This window comes from Sprattus sprattus (assembly GCF_963457725.1).
Source record: "Sprattus sprattus genome assembly, chromosome: 19".
NCBI classification, from domain to species: Eukaryota; Metazoa; Chordata; class Actinopteri; order Clupeiformes; family Clupeidae; genus Sprattus; species Sprattus sprattus.
Window position 1 is genome coordinate 17,101,775 of NC_137917.1, and position 27,463 is coordinate 17,129,237.

A 27,463-nucleotide genomic window follows, 5' to 3' on the forward strand; every position below is an offset into this window, starting at 1 on the left:
GAGTTTGTGGGTTGCGCCCATGAAAAGTTTGCCAGAATAAGCTGTTTGGCAAATGTTTCATCGGCGCAACCCACAAACTCAGCTCTGCAGCTCATCCCACAAATGCCTGTTCCTTGCACATGTGGTACCATCTGAAAGGGGAGTAAACAGGCTTTCCAACGGTACAAGATTTTTTTGCCAAGAGGCATTGTTACAACTGAGAAATAATCTACCAAACACAAATGTTCTTACTTTTTGTACGTACGTTTATTTGGCACATTTTTCATGGACGCAACCCACATACTCAGCAGTGCTGCTCATCCCACAAATGCATGTTCCTTACAAATGTTGGACCATTTAAAAAGGAACTAAACAGGTTTTCCAACAGTATAAGATGTATTGCCTAGAAGCATTGTTACAACAAAGAAATAATCTACCAAACACAAATGTCCTTACTTTTTGTTCTATGTTTATTATGTTGGAGACAAACAAGCACACACACACACACACACACACACACACACACACACACACACTCATACTTACGACTGATGGGCACCTCCCTGCACCGGACCAGGTCACACTTGTTGCCGACAAGGATGATGGGTGTGTTGGCATGGGCATGTGTCTGTCGGATCTGGATACGCAACTCAGCTGCACGCTCAAAAGAGGCACGGTCTGTGATGGAGTACACCAGCAGGAATGCGTCCACAGAGGAGACGCGAGACGTGGCTTCTCCCTGCATCACAGAAACACAGTTTTATTATTATTTAAAGTTGAGTTTTAATATGTCTGTGTGTGTGTGTGTGTGTATGTATCCAAGCGTGTGTGTGACTTACGTTTCACATTTTAATGCAATAATTAATTTTGTGCAAGTTACGCATGCCGTTATTTTTCAGTGTGCTTCAAAGTGGGGATATTAAGTAGATGGAAGCTTACCAGAGAATTGCACGAGTCCACCAGTGTCACTGTAGCACCTTCTCCATCAACTAGTACGGTTCTCTCACACACCTCTTCTGTAAACAAAATACACATGTCTTAAACACTTTTTTTTACCACAATCAAAATGAGTTAAGAACAAATCAGGCCTACCAAACGTGTGCAAAGTCTAGTCAGTCTCGAAAACAAAATATTTCAGTTCAAACACTAGCAAACTCACCGACAAACATCTCACTGTCAATATCGAGACTGTCCGTCGCACCGGCAAAAATGCCAGCGAGAGCAGTCTTTCCCACGCCTGGGTCTCCAAACATCACCACGGTGAAAGCCGGAGTGCTTGATGACTCTGACGAGATACCAGAATCGGTGGATATTGAATTCCAGCGCCCTCTGTACTTCTCGTCTTCGTCGGTTCCTACACGTGTAAGGTCGTCTTCGCATCCCATTAGGCCATCTCCCAGCAAGTGACTTCCATCCGGTACACAGATACTCCACCGGTGCAACTGCTGTTGCATCCGTAGACTGTGTCGCCGCATATTAGCTAGCAAAGTCATGTCGGGAAAAAATAACTTTTCGGAGTCTAAATTAATTGAAATTAAATCTTAACAATTAACAAAGCATGGCAGAACTACGCGTTCACAGTAATGCATGCAAGACCTCATTCTATATAATTGTGCAGGTAAAGAAAATCCGCTCCAGGTAGGCTAGGTCTGCAGGAGTTCAGGACACCTCTAAAGTCGCTCGTCTTGTGTCAGCCAGGACTATTCCAAAGCGTTTCAGTGATCCAGCTTTTTGCCATGATAATCCTCACAACGCCTACTCTCTCTCTCTCGCTCTCTCACTCTCTCTCTCTTGATCTGTGTGTGTGTGTGTGTGTGTGTGTGTGTGTGTCAGTAATGTGCATTAACTGTTGGCTTGCACTGAGGTAAGTATAGCCTACATTAAGGACTTGGAGTCGGTGAGGGTTTCCTTGACGTCAAAGATCTTAGTAGTGCATCTAAAGGCGGACATCCGTCTAGGAAATTCGAATTGGATTTAGGAATTTGAGGATATTTGTTTCCAGACTGTAAATAAAGCCACCACCTCAATTATTCCTCAAAAGACAGTGTTGTTGAAGACTGAATATTTTTTTTGTCAAACCCATACCACATCATGACAAACCTGGGTTTTGCGCATGGCTGAAGTTGAATATGACTGAGAGGTGAAAAAAGTTGCTGGAGGCAATGTTTCTCTGGTATAATTTGGTGGAATATTAAACTACATGGGATCATGAAGTCAACGGGCAGATGTGTCCTGCACCTATACCAGACTGAGGTTCCCCCAAGGCATCATCACCAAATGCATCTCTTTAAGCACCTAGTGCTGCGCCAAAAAAAAACACCATTGGATGCCCATGTAATCTGGCTCTAAATGGACAATTGGTTAGGTTTCTTGAAAATGTCATACAGAATAAGGTCAGACTAAGCAACACAAATCCCTCATGCCAGTTCATATAGCCTACATAACTGCCTTTTAACTTCGGTCTTGGAGCTCCAAAGAAAGCTGCACCTATGGACTATGTCACTGTTTACCAATTAAAACTGAGGGCAGGACAGTGCAGCTCAACGGGACTGCCTGGAGACTCCTGAGCCCCACTCATGTGCTGTGGGTGCTGCCTCTCGCTGGTCTAGAGGAGTGGCCCAGTCAGTCTGCTCTGCTCCAGCTGTGCCCTGCTCTGTTCCAGTCCTCCCGCCTACTCGTGCTCACGAGCTAAAATATCTGTTCCTTTCTCCCCTTATTAACTTGGTCCCCAAATCTATCCTTTAAGCTTCCAGACATCACAGGCAGATGGGCTGCCCCTTTGACCGGGACTCTCTGTCTCTGAGGAGAATCTCCTCCTTTTAGCGATGAGTTTCGCCGAGCACCCTGCCTAGGGCCAATCTGGGAGGGCAGAATTCCCAAAAAGCGGCTTCAGCTGTAATTTGCAAAAGAGTGCCTCACAAATCTAATTAAATTGAATTCAGCACAAAGTGGAATTAGTAATACGAGGCATTACGGACATGGCTAAACCTGGAAATCATCGTCTGTATCACAGACTCCCGCACACACACAAACACACATTTTCAAGCCTTGTCTGTCCATTTAGCACGAGGATAAGAGATGACAAATTGCAATCTGAGTTATTACTGTAAATGCTGGATTATGCTGTTTGTGTTTCTATTTTAAGCTCTGAGAAAGAGATTGAGTATGAGGCAGACAAAATGCTAAATAAAACTGCGTGGATGACCAGAATTAACATGGATTTCCATCTGTCACTTTCCATATGCTTGGCATCGGAGCATGGCTGTTTATAAGGTTGGCGTGAAAAACACACTGCCAGCTTTTTCTCGTCACATTTTCTGTCATTACTGTGCACAGTTTCGCCTTCCTAGGCGTCATCACTGTGTCCGCTGAAGTAGAGCCTGTCCTCTTACGCATAGAGACTGAAACAGCTTCTGATACTTGTTAGCACATGGAGTAGTAGGCCCACAGACAGTTGACAGCTCTCTAGCTCTCTATACTGTGTCATCAGGAAGACGTTCACACACATACATACTCACTCCAGTCCTCTGAGGTTGTACCCCGTCTTCTCTTTCGACTGACATAATTCCTTCACAGTACTTACAGTCTGTTCCCTTATTGTTCACTGTGAAGAGTGACAGTTGGTATTATTATTAACCCAGGGTATTTGTCCCACAACTATTATCTTAATCTTAGTCTTAATCAAGACATTATTATCTTAACTTCTCTTAATATCAGAGTAATATTGTTCTTGTGTAGTGTAGTGCAGAATTTGGCATCTTAATACAGCGGACCTCATGTCATGGAATAAAACTGGTAAAGTAAATTCAGTCAGAAAAGAAAAGTCAGAATCCAGTAGGAGATGTTTGTATCAGAATGGGTCATTTGGTGTGCAACAAAGGAACGCCGTTTTGCTAGGTAAGGCAAGGGAATAGGTGTGTTGACCTGCATTGGCCATGTGACGTCAAAGTTCAACTGCTGGACCCAACTCCCAATGAAGGAAGTGGGCCGTGCGTCAGCATGTTTGTGAGTACATGAGAAGGCCTCTGTGTGAACAGGATCGGAAGGGGATCAGAGAGGGATGAGTTACTTCAGTCTTTGAAAGCAAACACCACGGCAAGGGATTACAGTTGGGACACCTCAATCCTTTATGTTAATGACACCACTAATGTCTCCCTACTTAACCTCGCCTTCTACTAATGCATTGTCCCTGTTTTAGGGATGAACTGTTTCAAATCTATGGACATTCGGTCCAACTGAAATTGCATTATAAGGCCTGTCATTGTCTTGGCTTTTAAATTAATTGTAATGAATTTAAGTCACACTGGGTATCTTTTTGTAGACAGGAGATCCCATTGCCAAAACAAAGATAATGGGTAAAGCTGCTTCAAGCATACACACAGACGAATACAGAACCATGGTCAACACATTACAAATCTCAAGGGATTTTGACTGCTAAATGGGCCCTTGACAAGGGCATGATTTAGAAATGCTGCATTGCAGTGATGTCAGAGATATGATGCTTTTTACCTCCGCCAAGGAGGTTATGTTTTCACCCCTGTATGTTTGTTTGTTTGTTTGTCTGTTTGTTTGTTTGTTTGTCAGCAGGATTACGCAGAAACGCATGGACCGATTTCCATCAAACTTTGTGGGGAGATTGGGTAATATAATGGCAATAATTGATTCGATTTTCAGATGTCAAGGTCAAAGGTCAAGGTCACAAGGCGGAGGTTTGCATTCTCTGAATGCTCCCATTCTTGTTATTGTTGTTATTATTTGGCTGTAAATACAAACTTCCATGATAGGACAATACATGGAAATAAAGCAGGGTTGACATCTGGTCTAATTGTCAAATCTAATTGCAAGTTTTTGCATAGAAACATCATGGTCAAAATAGCAACCAGTCACGTAATACATTACATGAAAGACTTACAGTGGTATCTGATGATGGTTGTACACTAATGGTGCCGGTTTTTGACTAATATTGGCATTAATTCACTATTCAAATATAGAGCATTGACATAGACAGCAGTCTAAATTCTCAGAATGGGAGTGGTTCTAGAAGGATATCTGTCTCGGTTGGCTTCTACTGAATCTGTTCTTGATGGAGGTATGTGTGGGATCACCCTTGAGCAGTAAACCCCTTCATTGCCTCGTATCCATTGATTGTGACTGACAGACATCAGATCATGTTCTTGAGCATGAATGGTGCCCTTATTTGGCTGACTTTTTTGGCAGACAAAGCAAGTAGACTCTGATTGTCTTATTTGAGCATTCTTGTGCGGTAAATATCAAAGCTGTCCTCTGCTTTTTCTGAAGTCACAGTATCACCATGGACTTTGCTTGTGTACCATGACCTTGGCCAAGCCCTTGGCAGCCAGAGCCAGGAAGGATAAGCCCTGGCTGGTCTGACAAGTCTGAATTGTCCCCCTGTCTAGGTCTTTGACTCGTGTTTCAACAATAGGCCTTATCCATTTAACAGCAGGATAGTGTCTGAAGCTCATGTCTGGATACGTGTTTGCACACCAACAGGAATGGGCCGACCACTTAGAAATGGGCCGACATACTTCTGAATTTACATGATCAAACAACAAGAAAAACCTCTTTGGAAACACATTTATATGAGATGTTTAAAACTCCTGCCCTTTAACAGCTACTGAGCTCCTGGCACCAGGGGCGTTTTATAGACTGTAAAAGGGTGGGTCAGTGATAAGAGAGATCCTCATAAATAATCACCCAAGAAATTTCCAGGACTATCCATGGCGCATGTCAAGCAGATAAAGATTTTATAGCCTATTCTTTTTCCAGCCATTTAAATGGACATTGATAGGCGAACTAGGATGTGGATATTACTTTTTTGTTTACTTAAAAAAAGAGAGAATAAATATTGTATTGCATATACCTTACTGATCCCTTACAGAAAATGTTTTGACACAATATATCCTTTGAAGCTGGTGCCATGAAGCTACCTTTGTGGCACGACACCAGTGTTTTTGTTTGCACAGAAAGGTTTATGTTTATTTTTTGGTTGGAAATAGTCTCATATTTGAGCACTTCTGATGAAAATATTCAAATTCCTTGCATTTTGATGGTCATTTTATTTTCATGGTAGATATACAGTGCCACTTGAAAGTATGTGAACCCCTTGAGCACTTAAGAGTTTTCTGTTGTTTTACCATGATTTTTAATTTTTTTCATCACCAATATTCCATAGATGAAATGTCAGGTTTATGTTTATCAATTGCATGTACTTGTTTAGAGGGAATTGTTTGAGTAGCCAAAAAACTACATGAAACATGGAATTAGTGTAAGTGCAAAAGTAAGTGAACCCCCAGCTGCATTGGTAAAGTCAAGCAGGTAACAGATTCGGTGAAACATATTTGGGTGCTTAATTAGTCAATTAAGCAAACCAATCAACTGAGACATAGGAAAAGGGAAGGGCAACTTAAAGTGAAAAGAGAGAGGAAACCAACCAAACTACTGTAGTGCCAAGGTGAACCCACACAGATCAACAATGCCGAGAGGAAAGGAGATATCCAAGGACATCAGGAAGAAGGTATTGACAGCCCATCAGTCTTGGGAAAGCTATAGACCATCGCCAAAAGATTCCAGTTCCATCCATTCACTGTAAGACAAATAATTTACAAATGGAGGAGAAATGTGGCATTCAACATGACCGCATCTCTGCCTAGAAGTGGACGCCCATCAAGACCATCACCAAGAAGTACCAGAAGATTAAGAAATCAGGTAAAAGCCAACCCACACATCACCTCTAAAGAGTTGCGGACCTCTCTGGCAGCACCTGGGGTAAATGTACATGTGTCTAAAATCAGACGAAAATTGTTGTCTTTTCTCCAATCAGAGCGGTTTAGATTGTGATCAAATAATTCTATTTTGGACTCATTTGTCCAGAGAATGGACATCCAGAAGGCCTCTGGTTGGTCCAAGGGCAAAGTTAAAACGGGCAGCTTTGTTCTTTTTTTTAGAGCAGACGCTTCCTTCTAGCAAACCGACCATGAATGTCATGTCTATTACATTTTTGTCTGATTTTAGACGAAAAATCTATGGAAATTGGTGATGAAAAAAAATGAAAAATCATGATAAAACAACAGAAAACTCTTAAGTGCTCAAGGGGTTCACATACTTTCAAGTGGCACTGTATGTATTGTATCTCTACTCAGTATTGGCAATTACACAAGTGTACTAAATGTACATATTAATTCACGTAGATACTGGACTGTGAGGTAGCAATCTATGAAACTATGAAACCGTTGTCAAACTATATGTCCTTCCACAGCAGACAGACACACTTCATGAGCTCCGATATTCAAATGTGTTAATATTTATTGACAAATAAAAGGTACAACAGTTCATTACTCAAAGCATGTACATATGTATTTATATATCTTTTTTTATAATCTCCCATATCTGCAGTACTGGGCTGCTTTCAAGAGGTACTGCATTAATAAATAACAACACATACATACGGGCACACACGCACCTGTACAATATACAAGTATTTGCACACAGCATGTCTATTTGTGTAAATCTGTGTGTTAATGTAGGAAAATTATATTATGTATATATATGTTATGTATGTATGTATATTGTATATTGTACATGTGTTATGTTTGTATGTATATTGTACATATGTTATGTTTGTATGTATATTGTATGTCAGCTTGTGCTACGTCGAGTGTTGCATGTTGGTGCTCACACTCTGGAAAGCATAGGTGATATGTGAGTGTGCGTGGTCTAGGTAAGCATCTCCATATGACTGCTTATCTCCTGAGTAGTGTCCGCACTGCATGAGCTCAGACATGCTAACCCGCTGGGGAACGTTCACACTGTCGGCGCGACGACCCAGCTGACATGCCCGTCCGCCCACTGTGGTCTCTTCCTCCGGTAAAGCTTGAAATCACACACAGACACACACAGACACACAGACACACACACACAATCATTAATTTTGTCTACATGCACATGAAGTATCTGTTAGCATGTGTATGTCTCTGTGTTTGTGTGTGTACTCACATGGTATCGCTCCATCCCCTGCACAGTGGCAGCCCAGGAGGTGGTGTGTGAGGCAGGTTGTTTTGGGTTCAAAGGTGAAAAGGTCGCGCAGGTCCTCAGAAGAGAAGCTGATGTGATCGGCCCCTTTTCCTAGGTCAACTACTGCACCAGACAAACCCTGCTTACACACCTGCCTTTGGTAGATCTTCTCCTCAATCGTACCTGTTCATTCACACACACACACACACACACACACAAATAAGTAAGTAAACCTGTTGGAGCTTCCTACCTGCTTACTGACTAGTGATTGGTGTGTTAAGGTTGGGTTCACACTTGTTGGTTCAAGGATCTAACCTGTGGTCAGAAGTCTGTAGATGTGAACCGTTTTCCTTTGACCATCCCTCCACACACGTGCCATTGCCTAAGACACAACCATCTTGTGAATACAGTGCCCATGTTACTCACACTTAGAATATATCATGTTCATGTTCAAATCTTTCTGTGCCCCACCTGAATGTCGTTGGCAGGATTCCAGTCGATATCGTACAACACAAGGTGGGAGGCGCCCACCAGGTTAAGGCCCACCCCTCCTGCCTTGGAGCTCAGCAGGAAGAGGAAGTGGGCGGAGCTCGGCTTGTTGAAAGATTCCACAAGGCTCTGTCGCTTGGCAACAGGGGTGCTGCCGTCCAGACGACAGCAGGTGTATCCGAGATGAGCACAAACATCCTGAAGCACGTCGAGAGTCTGAGTGTAGTTAGAGACCAACACCACCCTACACAGAGAAAGAGGGGGCAAGGAGAGTGTGGAGAGTAACACGCATTAATATCTTGTACATTTCAGATAAAAGTGACATGTTTTCTAGATGTCTACTGTAAGAAATGAAGGAGGTTTCTTTGTTTCTGATGCAGCAATCTTTATTCCAATAATGTGCAGTGACGAAGCAGCCTTACTCCAGATTCAGCGGTGTAGGACTGAACAACAAGCATTCACAATTCTAGGCATATATACTGTTTTAAGACCACTCCTAGGCCTCTAATGTAAATGAGCTAGGCTTGTAATGCAAACAGGTCTGGCAACCTTTTGTTGTGGTATAAGATAATCTGGTTTCTCTGTCTGAGATGGTTCTCAATGGCCTCCCCCATTCCCATACTATGATTCATTGCAGTCACTCACACCTCAGTTTGCTTCCTGACCCCAGGTGTCTGAGCTATACCAGTGTGGGGACTTTTCCTTTGTGACCATGATAAGATAACCCTTTTGGATATTCTGCTGGTGGTCACAGCAGCTGCTTGATCATGAATCTTACACTACATATAATTGCTTTTCTATACAAAATAAAAAAGGAGCCAAGACTTTTCAAGGCCCGAGTGTGTGTGTGTGTGTGTGTGTGTGTGTGTGTGTGTGTGTGAGAGAGAGAGTGTATTTGTGACGTTTTTGTGAGTGTACGGTGTGCGTACTTGTCTGTGGAGTTGAAGTGCTGTATAGCTTCCAAGAGGTCACATAGCACCAGGAGTTTCCCTGAGTCGTCCGTGGTGAACCTGCCACTGCTGTAGGCTTCAGGGAAGAGCTCTGCTGACAGGCCCTCACACACAGAACCCTCAGTGCTCTCCTGAAGGACACACACCGTTACATCTTACATACACACTTTACAACAAAAACACACACACAATATACACCCAGAAAAACACACACACACACACAAACATATTTTCTCCAACAGGCAGCCTCTGGAAGCATTGTTGATTGTGCCCATACATTAGAGTTAACGATTGCCATCGTGTCAAAAGTGAGAAGCTATTGTATTTGTCCCCAGGTGGTGGCTTGCCAAGAAAGGCCTCAGTGAGCAGCAAGTTTCAGGGAACAAACCTGTCAGGCTGAGCTCTGAAAACAGAGCCCTAACCAGACAAACCATCTGCTCGCTGTGCCTGTCCAAATACAGTAATATGCTCTGCAGAACTGTTGCAACATTTTGTTAATTAGCGAATCCAGGTGGCCTGAATTAAATATGCTGGGGTGAAAGAGTCTTTAACCTTGCTGTCTACATGTCCAGGGCTGGGTGATGTTTATGTACCTGTCCCAGGAGTGCCCTCTAGAGGCTTAAACTAGTAATGCATGCTTGAGCTGTAGCTCTTCTGGGACATGCTATTCAGCACACACCAATTTACTAATTGTGACAGTAAGACAAGCTAACATCACACCATGGCATTAAAGGGTATCAGACCATGTGAATTTTATTATCATTACTGAAAGCTTACTGATTACTGAGCTAACTGATGCTCATAACAGTACTTCTTACATATTCACACAAAAGAAATGTAACCAGCTCAACATGTGAAGTGAAGAATTTAGTTCTTTTAGATAAATGTTCAACTCGGGAATTTCCCTGGAGAGAAGGAACGAATCGGCCATGAAAAAGCAGTTGCTTTTACCAAAGAAACAGACAAAAGTTTTCATCTTTGATCTACACACAGGCACACAGAACAGGCATGAAAACGGGTCAGGGGGGAAAAAGGTGAGGAGGATATTACCCCTCTAGGGGGGTCTGGGGGCGTGCTCCCCCGTAAGTAAAATTTTAAAATTCCATATTTTAAAGAGTCAATCTGATGCAGTTTGAGATGCTTTTTTTCCAACCCGGGGAGAGCTGGAGAAACTTAGCTTCATCCATGAGCCAAAAATGATTTTGGCCTCCTTACTTAGTATTATGCAAGCCATTTCATGCCAGCCTGTCACTGGGTCTATCATTTACAGTATATGAGGCACAATGTGATAAGGGCACCACAAATGGCTTAATGCATAGCCCCCACGAGAGATGCCGTAACTTAACTTGTCTACTCTTCCATCCATGATTGACAGCCAATACAATGTTATGTAATTCAGATTTCAATACATTTTATTGGCAAGGCCCTTCGCGTTAATATTTCCATGCACTCGCATCATCCAGTTATTCAACATAATAAATCAGCGCCGAAAAAAACAATACAATCATATATTCTTTAGAAGTACTAAATGATGCAAAATGTAAGGATCTCTTTTCATTTATGGAATTCTTGTCAAGAAAATATGATATTTTCGCCGCTGATTTATTATGTTGAATAACTGGATATATTTAAATATATGTTAAGCTCCTATTAAAGTTTCCCTCTATCTACTTCCAGTGGCACTTGCTTTTGACTGCTTTGCCTCATAGCTTGGCGACTTGGCCTTTTTGAGCAGAGCTCACCTTTCTTGTCACCAAAGTGCTTATTATGTCAGTGCTCAGGGTTGCTCTGTATTGGGTCTTGTTTATGGTAACGAGACTGAAAATCGTCTCCTGACGTCATGATTTGTTTTATACCTGCAAGGCTTGTAGGTTGACTGGCTGCAATAGTAGGAATTATTTGCTACGTTAACAGTCTGTAGTCAAACACCTTTGCAATGGTCACTTTGCCCCAACAGAGCGACCCCCATAAAAACAAAACTCATCGAATCGACACGATTCCCGTAGGTCACCTATTTTGTTTTCAAAACGGCGAATTTCACAGAAAGGTGAGTGATTCTCATGCCTGACAGAAAGACACACACACACACACACCTTCATAGTGTTGTAGAGCAGACACACAGAAAGAAACACACACACACACACCTTCATAGTGTTGTAGAGCAGACACACAGAAAGAAACACACACACACACACACACACACACACCTTCATAGTGTTGTAGAGCAGTCCCGGGTGGTTGCAGAGCTTTTTGAGAGCGCTGATGCAGGCCAAGTGAGGGCTGTGTGTGCCGAGGTGTGGGACGGAGGAGTTGAGGCAGGCCCGCACTGCCCGTGTGCTCAGCAGGTGTGTGTACAGGCTGGTCTGCAGTGGAGTCGGCCGGCAGAACAGTGTCCACTCCACGCGGCCAGGGAGGTACTGGCCAATGATCTCCTGCGTTCTCCTCAGGGTGAACACCCCTGTCAGTCTAGACAGCTCCGTCGCGCGCTCCTCTCCCAGAGAGCGCTCCTCCTGAAGGACACACAAGCACAACCAATGAGCTGAGACACAGTACGCACACACTCTCCATCCTCTTCCACACACTGACACACACACACACACACACACACACACACACACACACACACACACACCTTCCTCTGCTACAGACAGCTTGGCATGCACACACACACACCTTTTTCTTCTACAGACAGCTTGGCATGCACACATGCACACACACACACACACACCTTCCTCTGCTACAGACAGCTTGGCATGCACACACACACTTTCCTCTTCTACAGACAGCTTGGCATGCACACCTTTTTCTTCTACAGATAACTTGGCATGCACTCACACACACACACACCTTGTTCTACAGGCGGCTTCACCTGATACATATACACAGAGAGGCCAACTCACACAACTCCACTTAAGCTCTGAACCACCTAGCACGAGGCACACATTGCTGGCCTGGTCATGGGCTGCATGTCTATGTGTTACCTGAGTGCAGGTAGGCTGACGGGAGTGAATGATTGGCTCTTCATAAATCTTCCTGTATGCCGCTGAAGATCCCAGAACGCCTGGATTCACAAACTCAACTATGGAGTAATACTCTTGAAGGTCATTTTGCACAGGGGTCCCTGCATGTACATGTACACACAGACACAGACACAGACACAGACACAGACACACAGACACAGACACAGACACATGTGAATACACAGATGTGAATACACAGATGTGAATACACAGGTCCTAGTCTGAGAAAGCCTAGAAAGAGAGAAAAGGCATGAAAAAGCAAAACCTACCTAATAATTATTCATAATGAACACAAATCATTAACTGGTTTGGCTGGACTGTATCTAATTCACCTATCTATTTACCACACTCCCCTAACATCACAGTTCCTCAAAGTCCAAAGATTGTACGTGTGTGTGCGTGTGTGTGTGTGTGTGTGTGTGGTGTGTGTGCGTGTTACCCACCCGTCAGTATGATTCTCCTGGAGCAGGAAAGTGCGTGAAGAGCGCTGGTTGTTTTGATGTGTGTGTTTTTGAGCCGGTGGCCCTCATCACAGATGAGCAGGCCAAACTCCAGCTTCTGCAGCAGGCTCGCAGTGCGCAGCACCATCTCATAACTGACCACCATCACCGGACACAACGGAGACGCCACATAATCCTCCACACGGTGATCCTGACGACCCACACAGACACACACACAGACACACACACAGACACAGACACAGACACATATAAACATAACAGACATAAGCAAGGGAAAACTCTGCTGTGGGTCTCACTTTGACCCTCTGTGCATTTCTGCACTGACTCTGAAACAGGGTTACGTATGATTAATGAGTATTCATGGAGACTTTGAAGTAGATATGGAAAGTTTTGAGGGAGTTGGACGCAATAGGGACAAGGAGAGTGGATATTTTATAGTATGGTAGACATAGAGTTTCTTTTTTTTCACAAGCGTGTAAAACCAAGGTTGAATTACTGTATTCAATGATAATCAAATCATGCTGCACTTATTTTTTACAACCTTTGTCCTAAAATTGCAAATGTTTTATTACTGCTAAATTGTTGAGTGGTAATTGAGTGGTATAAAACATGCTACGTTAAGCAGGTTGCAACTACCCCTAATAGGCACATAGCCTGCTCTCTGTACTGTGGGACTAGTCACCTGATCCACCAGGTAGACTCGGAGGCGTTCTCTTCCCAGCCACTTATTGAACTCTGCCCCCCAGTTCTTGACCAGACTGCCGGGGGCGACCACGAGGGCACTGGTGATGGCAGGCTTCCCTCCGTACGGACCCTGCCTAAGCAGCATCCACAGCAAGCTCACACACTGCAGAGTCTTCCCCAGGCCCATCTCATCCGCCAGGATAGCACCACAGCGCCCCGACAGTCTAACACACAGGCACACACTCAGTTACACACTGAACACATCTACAGAGTACCCCCCCCCCCCCCGCACACACACACACACACACACACACACACACACACACATACAGCTGAGAGCTGTTAGCATTTACCTCATTCCCATAATGCACTCATAGAGAAAGATCACACCCTCTCTCTGATGCGGTCTCAGATGATTGGTCAGATGAGAATCCATCACAACATCCACCACCTGTTGACCACCTTTGTTCCAAAGCCACTGGTGATTGGCTGGAGGCCGTGGCATAACTAGAGCACCTTCATATATATACAAACACAAAACCAGAAAAACTTGATTAAAGCTTATAAACACTTTATGTTTGTAAGAATATGCACAAGTGTGCGTGAGTATGCACGTGTGTGTGTGTGTGTGTTTGTGTGTGCGTACCTGGTGCATTTGGGTTATGGCGGGGTTGTATCACTCTCTCTACTTCTCGTGGTTTTGGGACTCCACCCTTCAGATTTGGGCGAGAAAAGGCTTTTGCTGTTGCCCTGGCGACAGATGCCTCGAGCGCGGGCACTGCAGAGGTTACTGTTGAGACTTCTTGGAAGCAACGACCCGTGGCATAGTCCTCCACAGAGATGACCCCCATGACCTCAATCTCCTTCCCAGAAACCTTTAGGGTTTCACCTTCACCCAGATTCTCCAGCTCTAAAACTTTGTAACCAGAACCTGTGACACACAGACACACACACACACACACACACACACACACACACACACACACACACACAAGCAGTTTCTCTATGCTTACAGTACAAAGAATGATTCATTGATAGATTATTTGCTTCATCATGTGTGTTCCAAAAACAAAATAAGCATCTCGCTTACTTCATCCAAGAAACTACTAGCAAGCAAAATCATATTCTTATCATGCACAGTTCTGAAACTAAGAGAAGATTCTGACCGGAAGATTTTGTTGGCCATTTCGGGCATTCTAAGATGTGATTGGCTCACCTCGACTAATATCCTTCCCCTCCATGTCCTTCAGCACAACACTCCGCCCCCTGGTAACTAGAACAGCATCGCCTTCCCAGCGCTTATGTTTCCTGTTTGAGGCTTTACACCACATGACGTTGAAGTACCGCTCTGAAACATACAAGTTTAGCATGGCTATTGATTTAGCATTGAATACTAAAGGTCCACGATCATAATGGCCTGCCTCCCATAACTGAGGTTGTGCAAGAACAATTAAGAGCATTTATTAACTCAATGAAATGCTATTATGGAAAACCATCACAGGTACACCTGATTACCATGTATATTTAATCATAAACAAATCCAATTAATTCACAGCTATCCTGCAAGACCTCAGACAGAGCAGAAATATATATATTCAAAATTTCATTGTATGCAAATACAACGACAATAAGGCTTTCAATTCAAATTAGAAAAAGTACTACTGGCATTACTATAGAGGTGCCTAGCACTGTAAATCTTTATAAAAAATTAGAAAGAATGAAGATAAACACTTAAGTGTCTGAATGCTCGGTTGATAAACTGCATCAAGACCAACCTTGAAATGACATTGAAAGTGCAATATAACATAAGACACACCCTGATCAACAGCATCTCACGCACACAGACGGTCAAGGTCTATCGCTCCCCAACAGAGGGCAGTACTGCAGCATGGCCTAGCCTCTGTGCACAAAGCCTGGGACTTTCCTATTTTCTGACCCCCAAAAAAGCAGATAGATTAGGACGACTGCCAAATATTCAGTCATGAAACTGGGTTATCGACTAACCTTTAAATAACAGCTGATAAAAACACACACGCACACCCGCAACAGACAAGAAGGAGAAGACTTAGGAAGAAAAGGTAAGAGGACAAAAGTGAGTCATGGAAAAAAGAAACACATTTTTATTCTCATTTACACAAATCCCTCCTCTCCTTTCAATTCTGTACATGTGTGCAGCTCTGGTTTGAGCCGTCTAGAAATGCACAAGCTTGCATCTGGCACTGTGGAAAACGTTTATGATGATGAGCATGAGTTACTGAGTAAGACTGATGCTTATGCATGCGGCTTGGAAAAAGATGCCAATGATTTACCAATGCTACCTGAAATGAGTTACTAACCAGTCGTATGTGCTACTTGTGTCCACATGAATACTAATATGCGATGTGTTCAGGATTTTTTGTTCATTTTCTGGAACCATTAAAAACTGAGTCTAGGTGACATCTTTGTAGGACTAACTAGAAATTGTACGCAGTTTGTGAAAAAAAATCTGAGCTGAATCCATGAACCTAGATGCTGCTGACAGCAGCATGTGGAGGGTGCTGCTTGAAAATGCTTGTGGTGAGTGTGTGTGTGTGTGTGTGTGTGTGTGTGTGTGTGTGATGTATGCATTACATGTGTGTGTGCGGTAGTCCGTGTCTCAGCCGTGCCGCTCTCAGTCTTTCCACTTTGACCCTTGCTCTGAGAAGATCCTCCTCCAATTGTTGCCGTCGCTTTAGCCCCTCCCTCTTTTCATCCAGGTACAGGCCAACTTTCCTGTGATTGGCCAACACCAACTCGTGCTCTTCCCGCATCATCTGCAGCGACTCTGCCTCAAGTCCAGGAAATCTGTGTGAGACCAGCTCCCTCTGGTATAGGCCCCGCCTCGGGTGGGTTACCGTGGGCGACATGGGGAGGTGTATAGAGGAGGGGCTAGGGGAGAGGGAGGGGTCATAGTTATGTAGCTCCGCCTCTTCATCTAGTTCAACTTCCTCCTCCTCTTGGTCGCTCTGTCCTGTCGCTTCTTCACCGTGGGGGATTGTGAGTGTGTGTGTGGAAGTGTGTGTGATGGTCGGTGTCACTGATATGTGATTGGTCAACGAAGGCAAGTCAGGTGGCGGTTTTACGTCCTCAGACTCGACTCTGACCGCCATGGTTAACCCATGGAAGTCTGACAGCGTAGGCCCAGAGGAGCTGCTGCCAGGCTGCTCCACAGGAGAGTCTCTCTTATACTGCAGCCTAACACACACACACACACATACATTCACACACATACACACACACACACAAGAAAATATAATCAAAGCTATAATTGAATACATCACAAATGCAGTTTTACTGCTATTAACAGATTATGATAGCAACTGGATGACAAAATATTTGCATATGTAGTATCAGCAGTTCAGTAGCAATTAATCAATAGTATTTAGTATCAAGACTAGCTGGGTCTAACTTTAAGGCTATACCCCAAAACAGAAGCATTCTAATTCTTCTGTCTGATTGTGAATAGGATATTTAAAGAAATTATAAATGAAAGTATATTTTTAAATGAATTACTGATATTAATATATTTATTAACTATCAATTCATAAATGTCATTAATTATGTGTATACTAATGACATACAAATGCAAACACTAAAAACACTGAGGACCTATCTGTCTTAACTTAAAAAGAAAAAAAGACACTTCAATGAGATCATTCTAGATTACTAATTCACAATCCTAATCCTGTTTGCAACATGATCAAACTGCGAGAGACACTTAATGAGCTCGCCTGGCCTGCACTTTCCCCTACTGGACTGACTACATCAGCATGTAGATTAACACCGTGAATGGGAAAGAAGACAGGTGTACAACAGGTGACAAGTGGTGTGTGTGTGTGTGTGTGTGTGTGTGTGTGTGTGTGTGTGCGCGGTCTGGTTATCAGCACCAAGATTTTTATGGTAGTTTTATGTGCGTATGGGCTAAGTGTGTATTCTTACACATGTGCAAATCTATCAGATCAGGTGTGTGGCTCTGCTGATTGATATGCAAGTGTGGGTCAAGGGTACACTGAGAGCAAATATGTGTGTCTATTTTGTATTCCCAGAGTCCATGTTTAAATGTTTGGATATTCAATTGAGTGTGTCCCACCTCTTCTTTGTATAGAACAGGTATATAATTAGTGTAATGTATGTAATTAGTGTAATGTGTGTAATTAGTGAAATGAGTTGTTGATGTTGGTTTGGTGAGTGCTGTATCTCTGTGTGTGTAACTGAAAAAGGTAAATCACTGTTGTAATGTGATGAGTAGTTGAGGCCTACACACAGCCCACCAGGCTTGTGATTATCTATCTGTGTGTGTGTGTGTGTGTGTGTGTGTGTGTGTGTGTGTGTGTGTGTGTGTGTGTGTGTGTGTGTCGGTGTGTATGTGTGTATGTGTGTATGTGTGTGTGTGTGTGTGTGTGTGTGTGTGTGTGTGTGTGTGTGTGTGCGCGCGCTAGTATCTCACCTTTCCAGAGCGTGGAAGAGATGAGGGATCATCTCCATCACACGTTTAGTTGGCTCGCTGAGGCTACCGCGGTACTCAGGCTGGGCGTGGCTCCGCAGCAGCACTTCCTGTTTGGCGGCCTCTTTGAGGCGTTTGTAGAGTGTGCGCAGGCCCTGGGCCGTTCGAGGGGGGCGCTCGCCCCCTAGGCTGTTGTAGCGCTGGGCGATGTTCTCCCAGCAGCGGTTTTTGTCAACAATCACGGCATGCTTGTTGGTATGGTCCTCCAGTAGGCGAATGTGTGGCTGGGCCAGACGCAGCAGGTCCAGTTTCTCCGACAGGGTGAAATTTGATGAGCGTGCTTTCCCGACTGCAGCGTTGGACACATACATGGACGCCATCTTGGCTCTAAGCCCGCCGGATGCTAGTCTAAGCCTGAGAGCTGGGTGGTGCAAGGAGAGCTAATACTCCCGCTCTCCTGTTCTTTCCTCCTTGATTAATGTCACGAGTTGAGCGCTGTCTCTCCCTTTGTCTTTGTTTTTTTTTTCACTAAGCTAGTTAAGCTCCCCTCCCCCTCTCCTCTTTGTGCTCCTGCCACCTTCTTCTGTAGTCTTGCTTCTCTTTTTTTCGCAAAAATGCTAATAAAAATCAGCAGGCACACAAGCAAACAAACTCACACACGTGTGTGTTCAAGCTGCATGTCTATCTTCTCTGTGTTACACAACTCGCTTCCCTCACACACAAGCAAGAAAAGGATCAAGCCTAACTAGGCCAGTCCTCGCTAGGCCTCCGCCTACAGGGGAGGGCTCTGCTCAAATTCCTCTCGGCTTAGTCTGACGCAGCTTGGCCAAAGCTGCACTAAACCCACGCTGACCTACATACACGCTCAAACACAGACGGAGAAAACCGTTTTATTTGTCTGCAGGAAAACCCATTCACCTCTTTTTCTAAGAACATTATTAAAAATTACTCCGTATGCATACATTTGAGTAGACGCAGTCATTTGCATAGGCTACAATCGCGTATTTTATGTGCCGCTGATATCACAGCTCGACTGCGCAAGACACTCAAATCACGCAGAGGATCAAAATTCCAAGCGCATGTTACTGCTTGTGCTCTCCGAACATATTGCATAGGAGCAAAAAAATGTATCAACGGAGAAGAGCTGCACGAAAAGAGCGGTGAATTTGGTTGGGGATATGAGACATAAAGGGTGTGTGTCGATACACTCCGCTCTAATCTGCCTTGCGGCAGGTTATTAACATAATGCCAGAACTGGTGTCAATCACTAAAACTTCGCTGTTGATTGGTTAAATTCTTGAGAAAAGCGCATACGTCACACTGTAGTCTATCTACGCCCAAACTGAGCTTCGTGCAGTTAGATTTGGTTTCATCCAGAGGTCTCCATTCACCTAACAAAATAGAAGCGGTCGATTTCCAACAACCTAGGTTAATTTTAACGCGAGGTGCTGTTTTGATTCAACGTATCGATTGCTTAAATGTGTGAACATTGTTATCTAACACTGTATTTAAAAAAATTAACGCTGCTTCTTTAATACTGCAAATTCGTTATACATATTCCATGCCGTTCCGATAAAGGATTACGTGCTCGCAGAATATGCTGTCGTTTTTTTAAGTCATGGACATAGCAACGCCTTTGACATCATAAACCCACACAAGGGCAAATTTGTGTGGATCACGTTGTAACTTCGCAAAAAGCAAGCAATCAGCCTTCTCAATGTTTTGTGTCTCATTCATCTCTACTCACAATCATATTATTATGATTCATTTCTGTGCTGTCCACGAGAATTGAGTGGTTGAAAGTAGAGTGTTGTGTTGAGCTCTGTTGATAATCGCTACAGAACTATAAATCAGATAATGATTTGCATACTGTAATGCACCACATGCCTATTTTGTGGAAACTCACACAAAACACCCTTTTTTCTTTGTTTGCCATTTTCATTATCCACATCACACAAATGTTTACAGAAGCACAGTGTCTTACTGTGAAGAAAATCAGAAAATCACTCTGCTTTACACCTGCCCTGATATCACACAATAACCAATATGTTTGGTACCTAAGTTAGATATATTATATATAATTTTCATGATTTGCATAAACCAGGTTTACAGCGATGTCATTGAAAAGCAGCATACAGGGATGAAAAGCTGAAATGTTAAATGTTTTTGCAGACATTCTGGCACTTCCTGCTGTGTGACTTGAAGGAGGGTAGGAGAGGTCAGCTCTATTTTCTATGGATGGAAACCTGGGTGTTCTTAGCAGGCTTCTTTCACTCCTTTCCCTAATATCATAACCTACATGGCGTGTGATGCAAGAGAATTATCTTAAGCTTTTATTGCAAAAGCATATTAGATTTGGATTCAACGTTAATTAGATAGAAATTGTATCCTCTACATTGCGTTTTGTTACTTAGAAACATTCTTGGAGCAAACTGAAGGCTAACTGGTGCAGTAGGAGCATCCAGCACCCCAGCAGAACCAAACAGGAGAGTGAAATGAGTGAGAGTGAACAGTATAGTCTGACACACCTATAAATAGGGGTGGGGGGGAAAAATCGATTAATCTAAAACTATTCTGTCTCGATTCAGAAAAGTTTATAATCGATTTTGTAATTTAAAAAAAAATAATATTATTATTTTTTTTTTTACACATCCATTTAATGTTGAAATGCAATTATCGATTGATTATCGATTATCAATTCGAAACCGATAAAACGATTATCGATGCATTTCGACTATTAGATCATTTGAGTTTGCATCTGAGAGTCTAAAATCACTTCCTACTTTGTGTTTGATAATTAAAGAAAATCAACAGATGAAATACCTTCTCTATTTGCTTTATTAGAGAAAAAGCTTTTTCTTGTCACAATTTTGACTTTCTATGAGCAATGCAATAATCGATGCAGCTAACATTTCAACATTAAATGGATGTGTTAAAAAAAATTTTTTTACACATCCACGAATCGAATCCTGAGGTGCCAAGAGATTCCCACCCCTACTTATAAAGGTATTCATTTGCAGAACACAAGGCTACTGGTGAATGTATCTGTAGATACACTGACGGTATGGGATACCCCACAGACAGGGAAAAAACCTGGTGTGTAAAACACAAGAGCAGCAGTGACCAGTAGCCTGCATGAATAGGGAATGCATAAGATATGGGAGGTTGACCAGTAGCCTGCATGAATAGGGAATGCATAAGATATGGGAGGTTGCTATGTTTATGTTGAGTCATTTGGACATCTGCAGTATTCTGAATGCAATCGCTTTCCGATTCTGTTACGGCCAAGAAAAGAGATCTTTTGAGGAAAATACGCTGGTGTGGCGTGCCATTTCTTCTTCTGCTTAAGTGTAATTAGACTACAATATGTGAGTAGAAATAACAAGATATGTCATTATTGTGTATTTAACGGCATCATTAGTTAAAGCAGCACAACGGATCAATAGCTATTCGCGAACGGCAAGCTAGCAGCTAAAACGAACAAAATCTCTTGAAATATGCTGACTTTGACATTATGACAAACTAGTTACTGAACAACTGTCATTACACAGTCAAACATCAAGCAAGTGCAATAGAAGACAAAGCAAGACGGCAAATAAGCTACTTACTAGATCTGCAGAAAGTCAACAAGTCAGGGCGGCGGGCTGCGGCAGGCAAAACTACAGAACGTAGTTACAGCCGCGGAAAAAATTAAGAGACCACTTCAAAATTATCAGTTTCTCTGGTTTTACTATTTATTGGTATGTGTTAAAGTAAAATGTACATTTTAGTTTTATTCTATAACCTACTGGCAACATTCCTACCAAATTTCAAATAAAAATATTGTCATTTAGATCATTTATTTGCAGAAAAATGACAATTGGTCAAAATAGCAGAAAAGATGCAGTGTCTTCAGATCTCGAATAATGCAAAGAAAACAAGCTCATATTCATTTTTAAACTACACAATACTAATGCTTTAACTTAGGAAGAGTTCAGAAATCAATATTTGGTGGAATAACCTTGATTTAAAATCACAACTTTCATTTGTCTTGGCATGCTCTCCACCAGTCTTTCACATTGCCGTTGGGTGACTTTATGCTACTCCTGGCGCAAGAATTCAAGCAGCTCGGCTTCTTTTCATGGCTTGTGACCATCCATCTTCCTCTTGATCACATTTCAGAGTTTTTTTAATTGGATTCAGGTCTCGAAATTGGGCTGGCCATGACAGGGTCCTGATCTGGTGATACTCCATCCACACCTTTACTGGCCTGGCTGTGTGGCATGGAGCATTGCCCTGCTGGAAAAAACACTTCTCAGAGTTGGGGAACATTGTCAGAGCAAAAGGAAGCAAGTTTTTCTTCCGGGACAACGTTGTACTTTGCCTGGCTGAGGTTTGTAAAAGACCATAAGGATTGAACCAAAGCCGACTGCAGGGTCTCCTAGTTCGTCTTCTCTGATGAGTCCAATTTCACAGTAGGTGCAAGACTCTGTGGCTTGTAGGCCTCTCCAGGTCTCCGTCTAACCATCAGACGACCATGTGTTGGGCAAAGCTGAAAATTGGACTCATCAGAGAAGACGAACTAGGAGACCCTCCAGTCCGCTTTGGTTCAATCCTTATGGTCTTTTACAAACCTCAGCCAGGCAAAGTACAACGTTGTCCCGGAAGAAAAACTTGCTTCCTTTTGCTCTGACAATGTTCCCCAACTCTGAGAAGTGTTTTTTCCAGCAGGGCAATGCTCCATGCCACACAGCCAGGCCAGTAAAGGTGTGGATGGAGTATCACCAGATCAGGACCCTGTCATGGCCAGCCCAATTTCGAGACCTGAATCCCATAAAAAAAACTCTGAAATGTGATCAAGAGGAAGATGGATGGTCACAAGCCATGAAAAGAAGCCGAGCTGCTTGAATTCTTGCGCCAGGAGTAGCATAAAGTCACCCAACGGCAATGTGAAAGACTGGTGGAGAGCATGCCAAGACATATGAAAGTTGTGATTTCAAATCAAGGTTATTCCACCAAATATTGATTTCTGAACTCTTCCTAAGTTAAAGCATTAGTATTGTGTAGTTTAAAAATGAATATGAGCTTGTTTTCTTTGCATTATTCAAGGTCTGAAGACACTGCATCTTTTTTGCTATTTTGACCAATTGTCATTTTTCTGCAAATAAATTATCTAAATGACTATATTTTTATTTGAAATTTGGTAGGAATGTTGCCAGTAGGTTATAGAATAAAACTAAAATGTACATTTTACTTTAACACATACCAATAAATAGTAAAACCAGAGAAACTGATAATTTTGAAGTGGTCTCTTAATTTTTTCCGCGGCTGTATATGCCTAAGGAGCCTTGTATCGCAATGGCACGGAGGCGATTCTCCATATTAAAAGTCATTGTAGCGACCCAATTTTTTTTAAGCTGTTATTTTAAGGTTAAACTGCTTATCCTAACCCTAATTCTGAAGTATAATTGTTGCATAATGGGGCTTTAACTGCTGACTGAGCATTTAATTCATTACATTTACATTATATTTAGTCATTAAGCAGACACTTTTACCTGAGGCAGGTATGTGAGAGTGTACCTGAGGCAGGTGTGTGAGAGCGTACCTGTGGGTGATGTGCTGATGGGTTGGCTCTGGCGGGCCTGAGGTTGGGGAGGCAGTGTGTTCTCCACGCTCTCCTCATCCTTGACATGAGTGTGTGTATTCTCTTCTCCCTCAGAGGATGTATCTGTGGTCTTCTCAGAGGCTGGAACCACGCTGAGCACCCGGGCCAAAGCTCCTGACACACGAGACGCACACAACCTCCCGCTGACCGGCATCTGCACCTACATCCATACAGGAGGAAAAAATGCATATTTCTTATATTCCACAGTGATTACCAACCATCATTGCTGATTACAATGTATGGGATGTAAGCCTCTCAAAATAAAGTAATAAGATACATATAAGGCTGAGATATCTGTCTATCTATCTATATATATATATACACACATATACATATATATCTATACACAAACACACACACACACACACACACACACACACACGCTACTTAATTAGGTATACCTGTTCAACTGCTCATCTTCATAACATTAGATATGGTTTTATAAGGCAACAACTTTTGGTATCATCTTCAAATTAATTTTGATAACATGGTGTGGGGGATAATTTCTTGGCACACTTGGGCTGGTTTTGAGCATAATTTATATGCCACAGCCTAGCTGAGTATTGCTGCTGACCATGGCTACTTTCAGAAGCAAAACACGCCATGTCACAAAGCACATGTCATCAGTTCACTATAATTAAATGGCCTCCACTGTCACCAGATCTTAATCCAATAGAGCATAGTTGGGACGTGCTGGAACATGGGGATATGCATCATGAAGATGCCCGCAAATCAGCAGCAACTCCAATCCAAATATGGACCAAAATCTAAATCTGTCTAATCAAGCACAATGGCGACAGGGGCAAGGTCTCTGAGGAATGTTTCCAGAACCTTGTTGAATATGCCACAAAGAGTAAAGGCATTTCTAAGGACAAGGTAGGTCTAATACTAGGAAGGTTTACCTAATAAAGTGGTCAGTGAGTGTATATACATACAGCCATGTTCCTCTTACGGTGCTTTATCAATACATTTACATGGCATATACATAGTTTGTAAATGTACAGCAGCTCTGATTAGCTAACTTTGCATTAATGAGTTAACATATGTTTCTGATAAGTACATTTATTAACCGAGAACTTTGATTAACTGACGCCACCTTTTTTTTCTCAACCCTGAGAAAATACAAGAAGCTCTGTCGAGAACCTTGTTTTGACTATGATGTTAAACACTTAAGGTGTCAGCATTAGATACATCTAAGTATATAAACCTTGTGGTTTTCCAAAACAATAATATGTACAATAATTCAATATACAGAATTGTCTGTCTTTCGACGTCCCTAATACTGTCTAGTCAAATGTCCTACACGTTCAGAAAAAGCACAAGAAACACCACACGATCAGAGGTAGCAGACTGATACGAATTCATGAAGGGACAGGGCTATGGAGGGACAGCACTTATGCTATGTAGGATATTTAAACTGGACTGTTTTAATGGCTGACCAGATGAGACATAGGTGAATCTTTTGAGTGAAACCTGTCTGTCGCCCTTGCTTAACTGCAAAAGTAAAGCCTGTTTCTTCACTGATCATACTCAGACTGAGTCTCCACCAATCTTTTGGCATTACAAAAATTGCATCACCACATAGTGAGAAAAAACACAACCACGGGAGCCATAAATGAATACTAAACTGTTTTATGACAGCAACTGCACACTTTTGCTAAAAGCTGTGTCTCCGCTGATGTGTCAATACCATTTGCTCTAGGTATATATGTTGATGTAAGTGTTGTGTAAGTGCTGAATCTTTGGAAGAGAGTTTGGGATGTCTGAGGTGATTTGGGTGTTGTATGATGTGTGTGTGTGTGTGTGTGTGTGTGTGTGATGTGTATGTTACGCTCTATGCCGAACTGAATGCAGATATCATGGAGAGAGTGAGTGTTTGTTAAAATGTAAGAGACAGAAAGTTGGTGCCAGTCTGACCTTGCTGACTTCGTTGGTGAGCGTAGGCTTGGGCTGCAGGGGCAGTGGACTGTTTTCAGGAGTGGTAGGGCTTCGACAAGGAGGAAGCCGCTGCGCCCCAGGAGGCACAAAGCGCATCTTTTTAGGCATATTGCCTTGGAGCTGACTGGGAGCTCCTGACCGACGCATCCTGCCCAAAGAAACAAAGTATAATTTCGTACTGTAAACGCACAACAGTAAAATGGATTGGGTGTTTCATAGCAGTATCATTTCCGCTTCTAAAATCAGTAACTTAATAACTAGATGTGTAGAGTAGTTATCTGGTACATCCGAATACTCAAATAATGTCAGGTCATATAACGTTAGACACTGAAAGAAGGTTATCAACGTGCCGTCACTACGCAGTTATTTACACTGAAAATCAACGCTAATTTTGTGATGGCTAGGTAACGTAAACTACCAAAAGTTAGCCAGCGTCAACTACAAGACACGTTTTCCAGCAGCCGTATAGTTAGTAGTCTATACTTTAAAACTGCTTGAACTTTAAATGAGAGAAAGGAACACCAGATATGTTTTAATGACATGTTTACCTGTTAGCCTTCTAGCTAGTATTTCTAGTAGTCCTCTGTTTGGTTCATACAGAAAACTCAAACCGCGCGCACTCTGCCGAGGAAATGACGTCAGGCAACGTGGTAAGAGTATACAAACTGTGGATTGGTGGTTTGCGGTACAATGTAGAAAATGGGAGAGACTAATCTCGTGTTGGTAATCCTAGACGGTAATCTCATGTGTAAAGAGTGAAAGGGCTCTGTGAAATATCTGAATATTCGCAGGACAGGATGGATGTTTCCCTTGCATACAGGCATGGCTGAAATACAGATACTGCTGTGAATGGATACATTTTATATGCACTGATTTGCAACCCTAAAGGTAAGTGTTAGGCTACACCAAAATGTGCACTTCTGTGCTAATTGTTTAGGAATTAGTGCATCCATTTTTGTCTTTTTAATGTAATAGCAGGTTACGTGGGAAAGATGTTTGAGAGCTATTATTTTGAAAAACAAATTTGCAAAAGCAAAACTAGTCTGTGTGGGTGGTTTGGCATTTGAGATTGGGAATGAGATTATAATCCAATCAAACAGCAATAGGTCATGTTTAATCCCACAGTGGAATGCAAATACCATTCACAGACAGACTGAGAGAGATGGAGAGAGAGCAGGAGAAAAACCGAGCCGGGAAAGAGTATGTTAACATGTGAACAGCTAACTGTACCTTGAGTTGTTTACTCAGATGAATGGATGTCATGTGTGTGTGTGTGTGTGTGTGTGTGTAAGGGCACATTTGTCCTCACCTAAACCCACACACGAAACAGGACCGGATTAAAGATCAGAGAGAGAGAGCAGGAGGGGGGAGTCAGTGAGGATTTAATTTTCAGTTTATGGGCTGTTGAGAGATCACCCCCTTCCTACCATGCGATGGGAGGAAATAGGATCTCTAGAGTAACATCAATGAATGTTTTGGCCCTTTCTCTAGACTTATACATGCACACGTGCACTCCCGTCTTGTTTTCTCTCCGGGGACCTCTTGTCCCTTGACACTGTGTGTGTATGAAAGAGTGTCTTTCTTCAACTCCACCTGTTGGTGATCAACAGTTGGCTGCCCTACGTTGCCAGGACAACCAAACCACACCTTGGAGTTGGAGGAAGGTAACTAGGAAGAGCAAACGGGAGATAGTAGACAGAGTAAAAGACGAGGGGTCAAGAGGACACTTCTGCGTCAGGTAAAGATTTCTGGAGTATAATGATTATAGTTTTTTTGCTGTTTGGAATCTGCTTGTGTGTGTTTGA

General features: G+C 42.7%; 3 protein-coding genes across 3 annotated transcripts in view; all 3 read right to left on the minus strand.

The window, feature by feature from the left end:
* Positions 1 to 1,472, minus strand: part of gem (GTP binding protein overexpressed in skeletal muscle) — a gene marked incomplete at both ends in the record, with an annotated part of 1,880 nt that extends 408 nt beyond the window's left edge. The window contains 3 exons of the mRNA XM_080858381.1: positions 526 to 718; positions 919 to 995; positions 1,139 to 1,472. Coding sequence (XP_080714507.1) covers positions 526 to 718; positions 919 to 995; positions 1,139 to 1,472 — 604 coding nt within the window. The remainder of the gene's footprint in view (positions 1 to 525; positions 719 to 918; positions 996 to 1,138) is intronic.
* A 6,173-nt stretch (positions 1,473 to 7,645) lies between these two features.
* rad54b (RAD54 homolog B) lies at positions 7,646 to 25,805 on the minus strand (the record flags this gene model as incomplete). Its single annotated transcript, XM_080857499.1, has 14 exons — positions 7,646 to 7,869; positions 7,993 to 8,193; positions 8,326 to 8,392; positions 8,482 to 8,743; positions 9,429 to 9,580; positions 11,657 to 11,959; positions 12,431 to 12,570; positions 12,913 to 13,120; positions 13,613 to 13,838; positions 13,968 to 14,130; positions 14,261 to 14,545; positions 14,831 to 14,962; positions 23,661 to 23,880; positions 25,638 to 25,805. The coding sequence occupies 14 exons, from the start codon at positions 25,803 to 25,805 to the stop codon at positions 7,646 to 7,648; spliced, it is 2,751 nt and encodes a 916-aa protein (XP_080713625.1).
* Positions 16,221 to 18,456, minus strand: LOC308380222 (fibrinogen silencer-binding protein-like; the record flags this gene model as incomplete). Its single annotated transcript, XM_080857500.1, has 2 exons — positions 16,221 to 16,827; positions 18,080 to 18,456. 2 exons carry the CDS (start codon positions 18,454 to 18,456, stop codon positions 16,221 to 16,223), a joined length of 984 nt encoding a protein of 327 aa, XP_080713626.1.
* Positions 25,806 to 27,463: the final 1,658 nt, after the last annotated feature.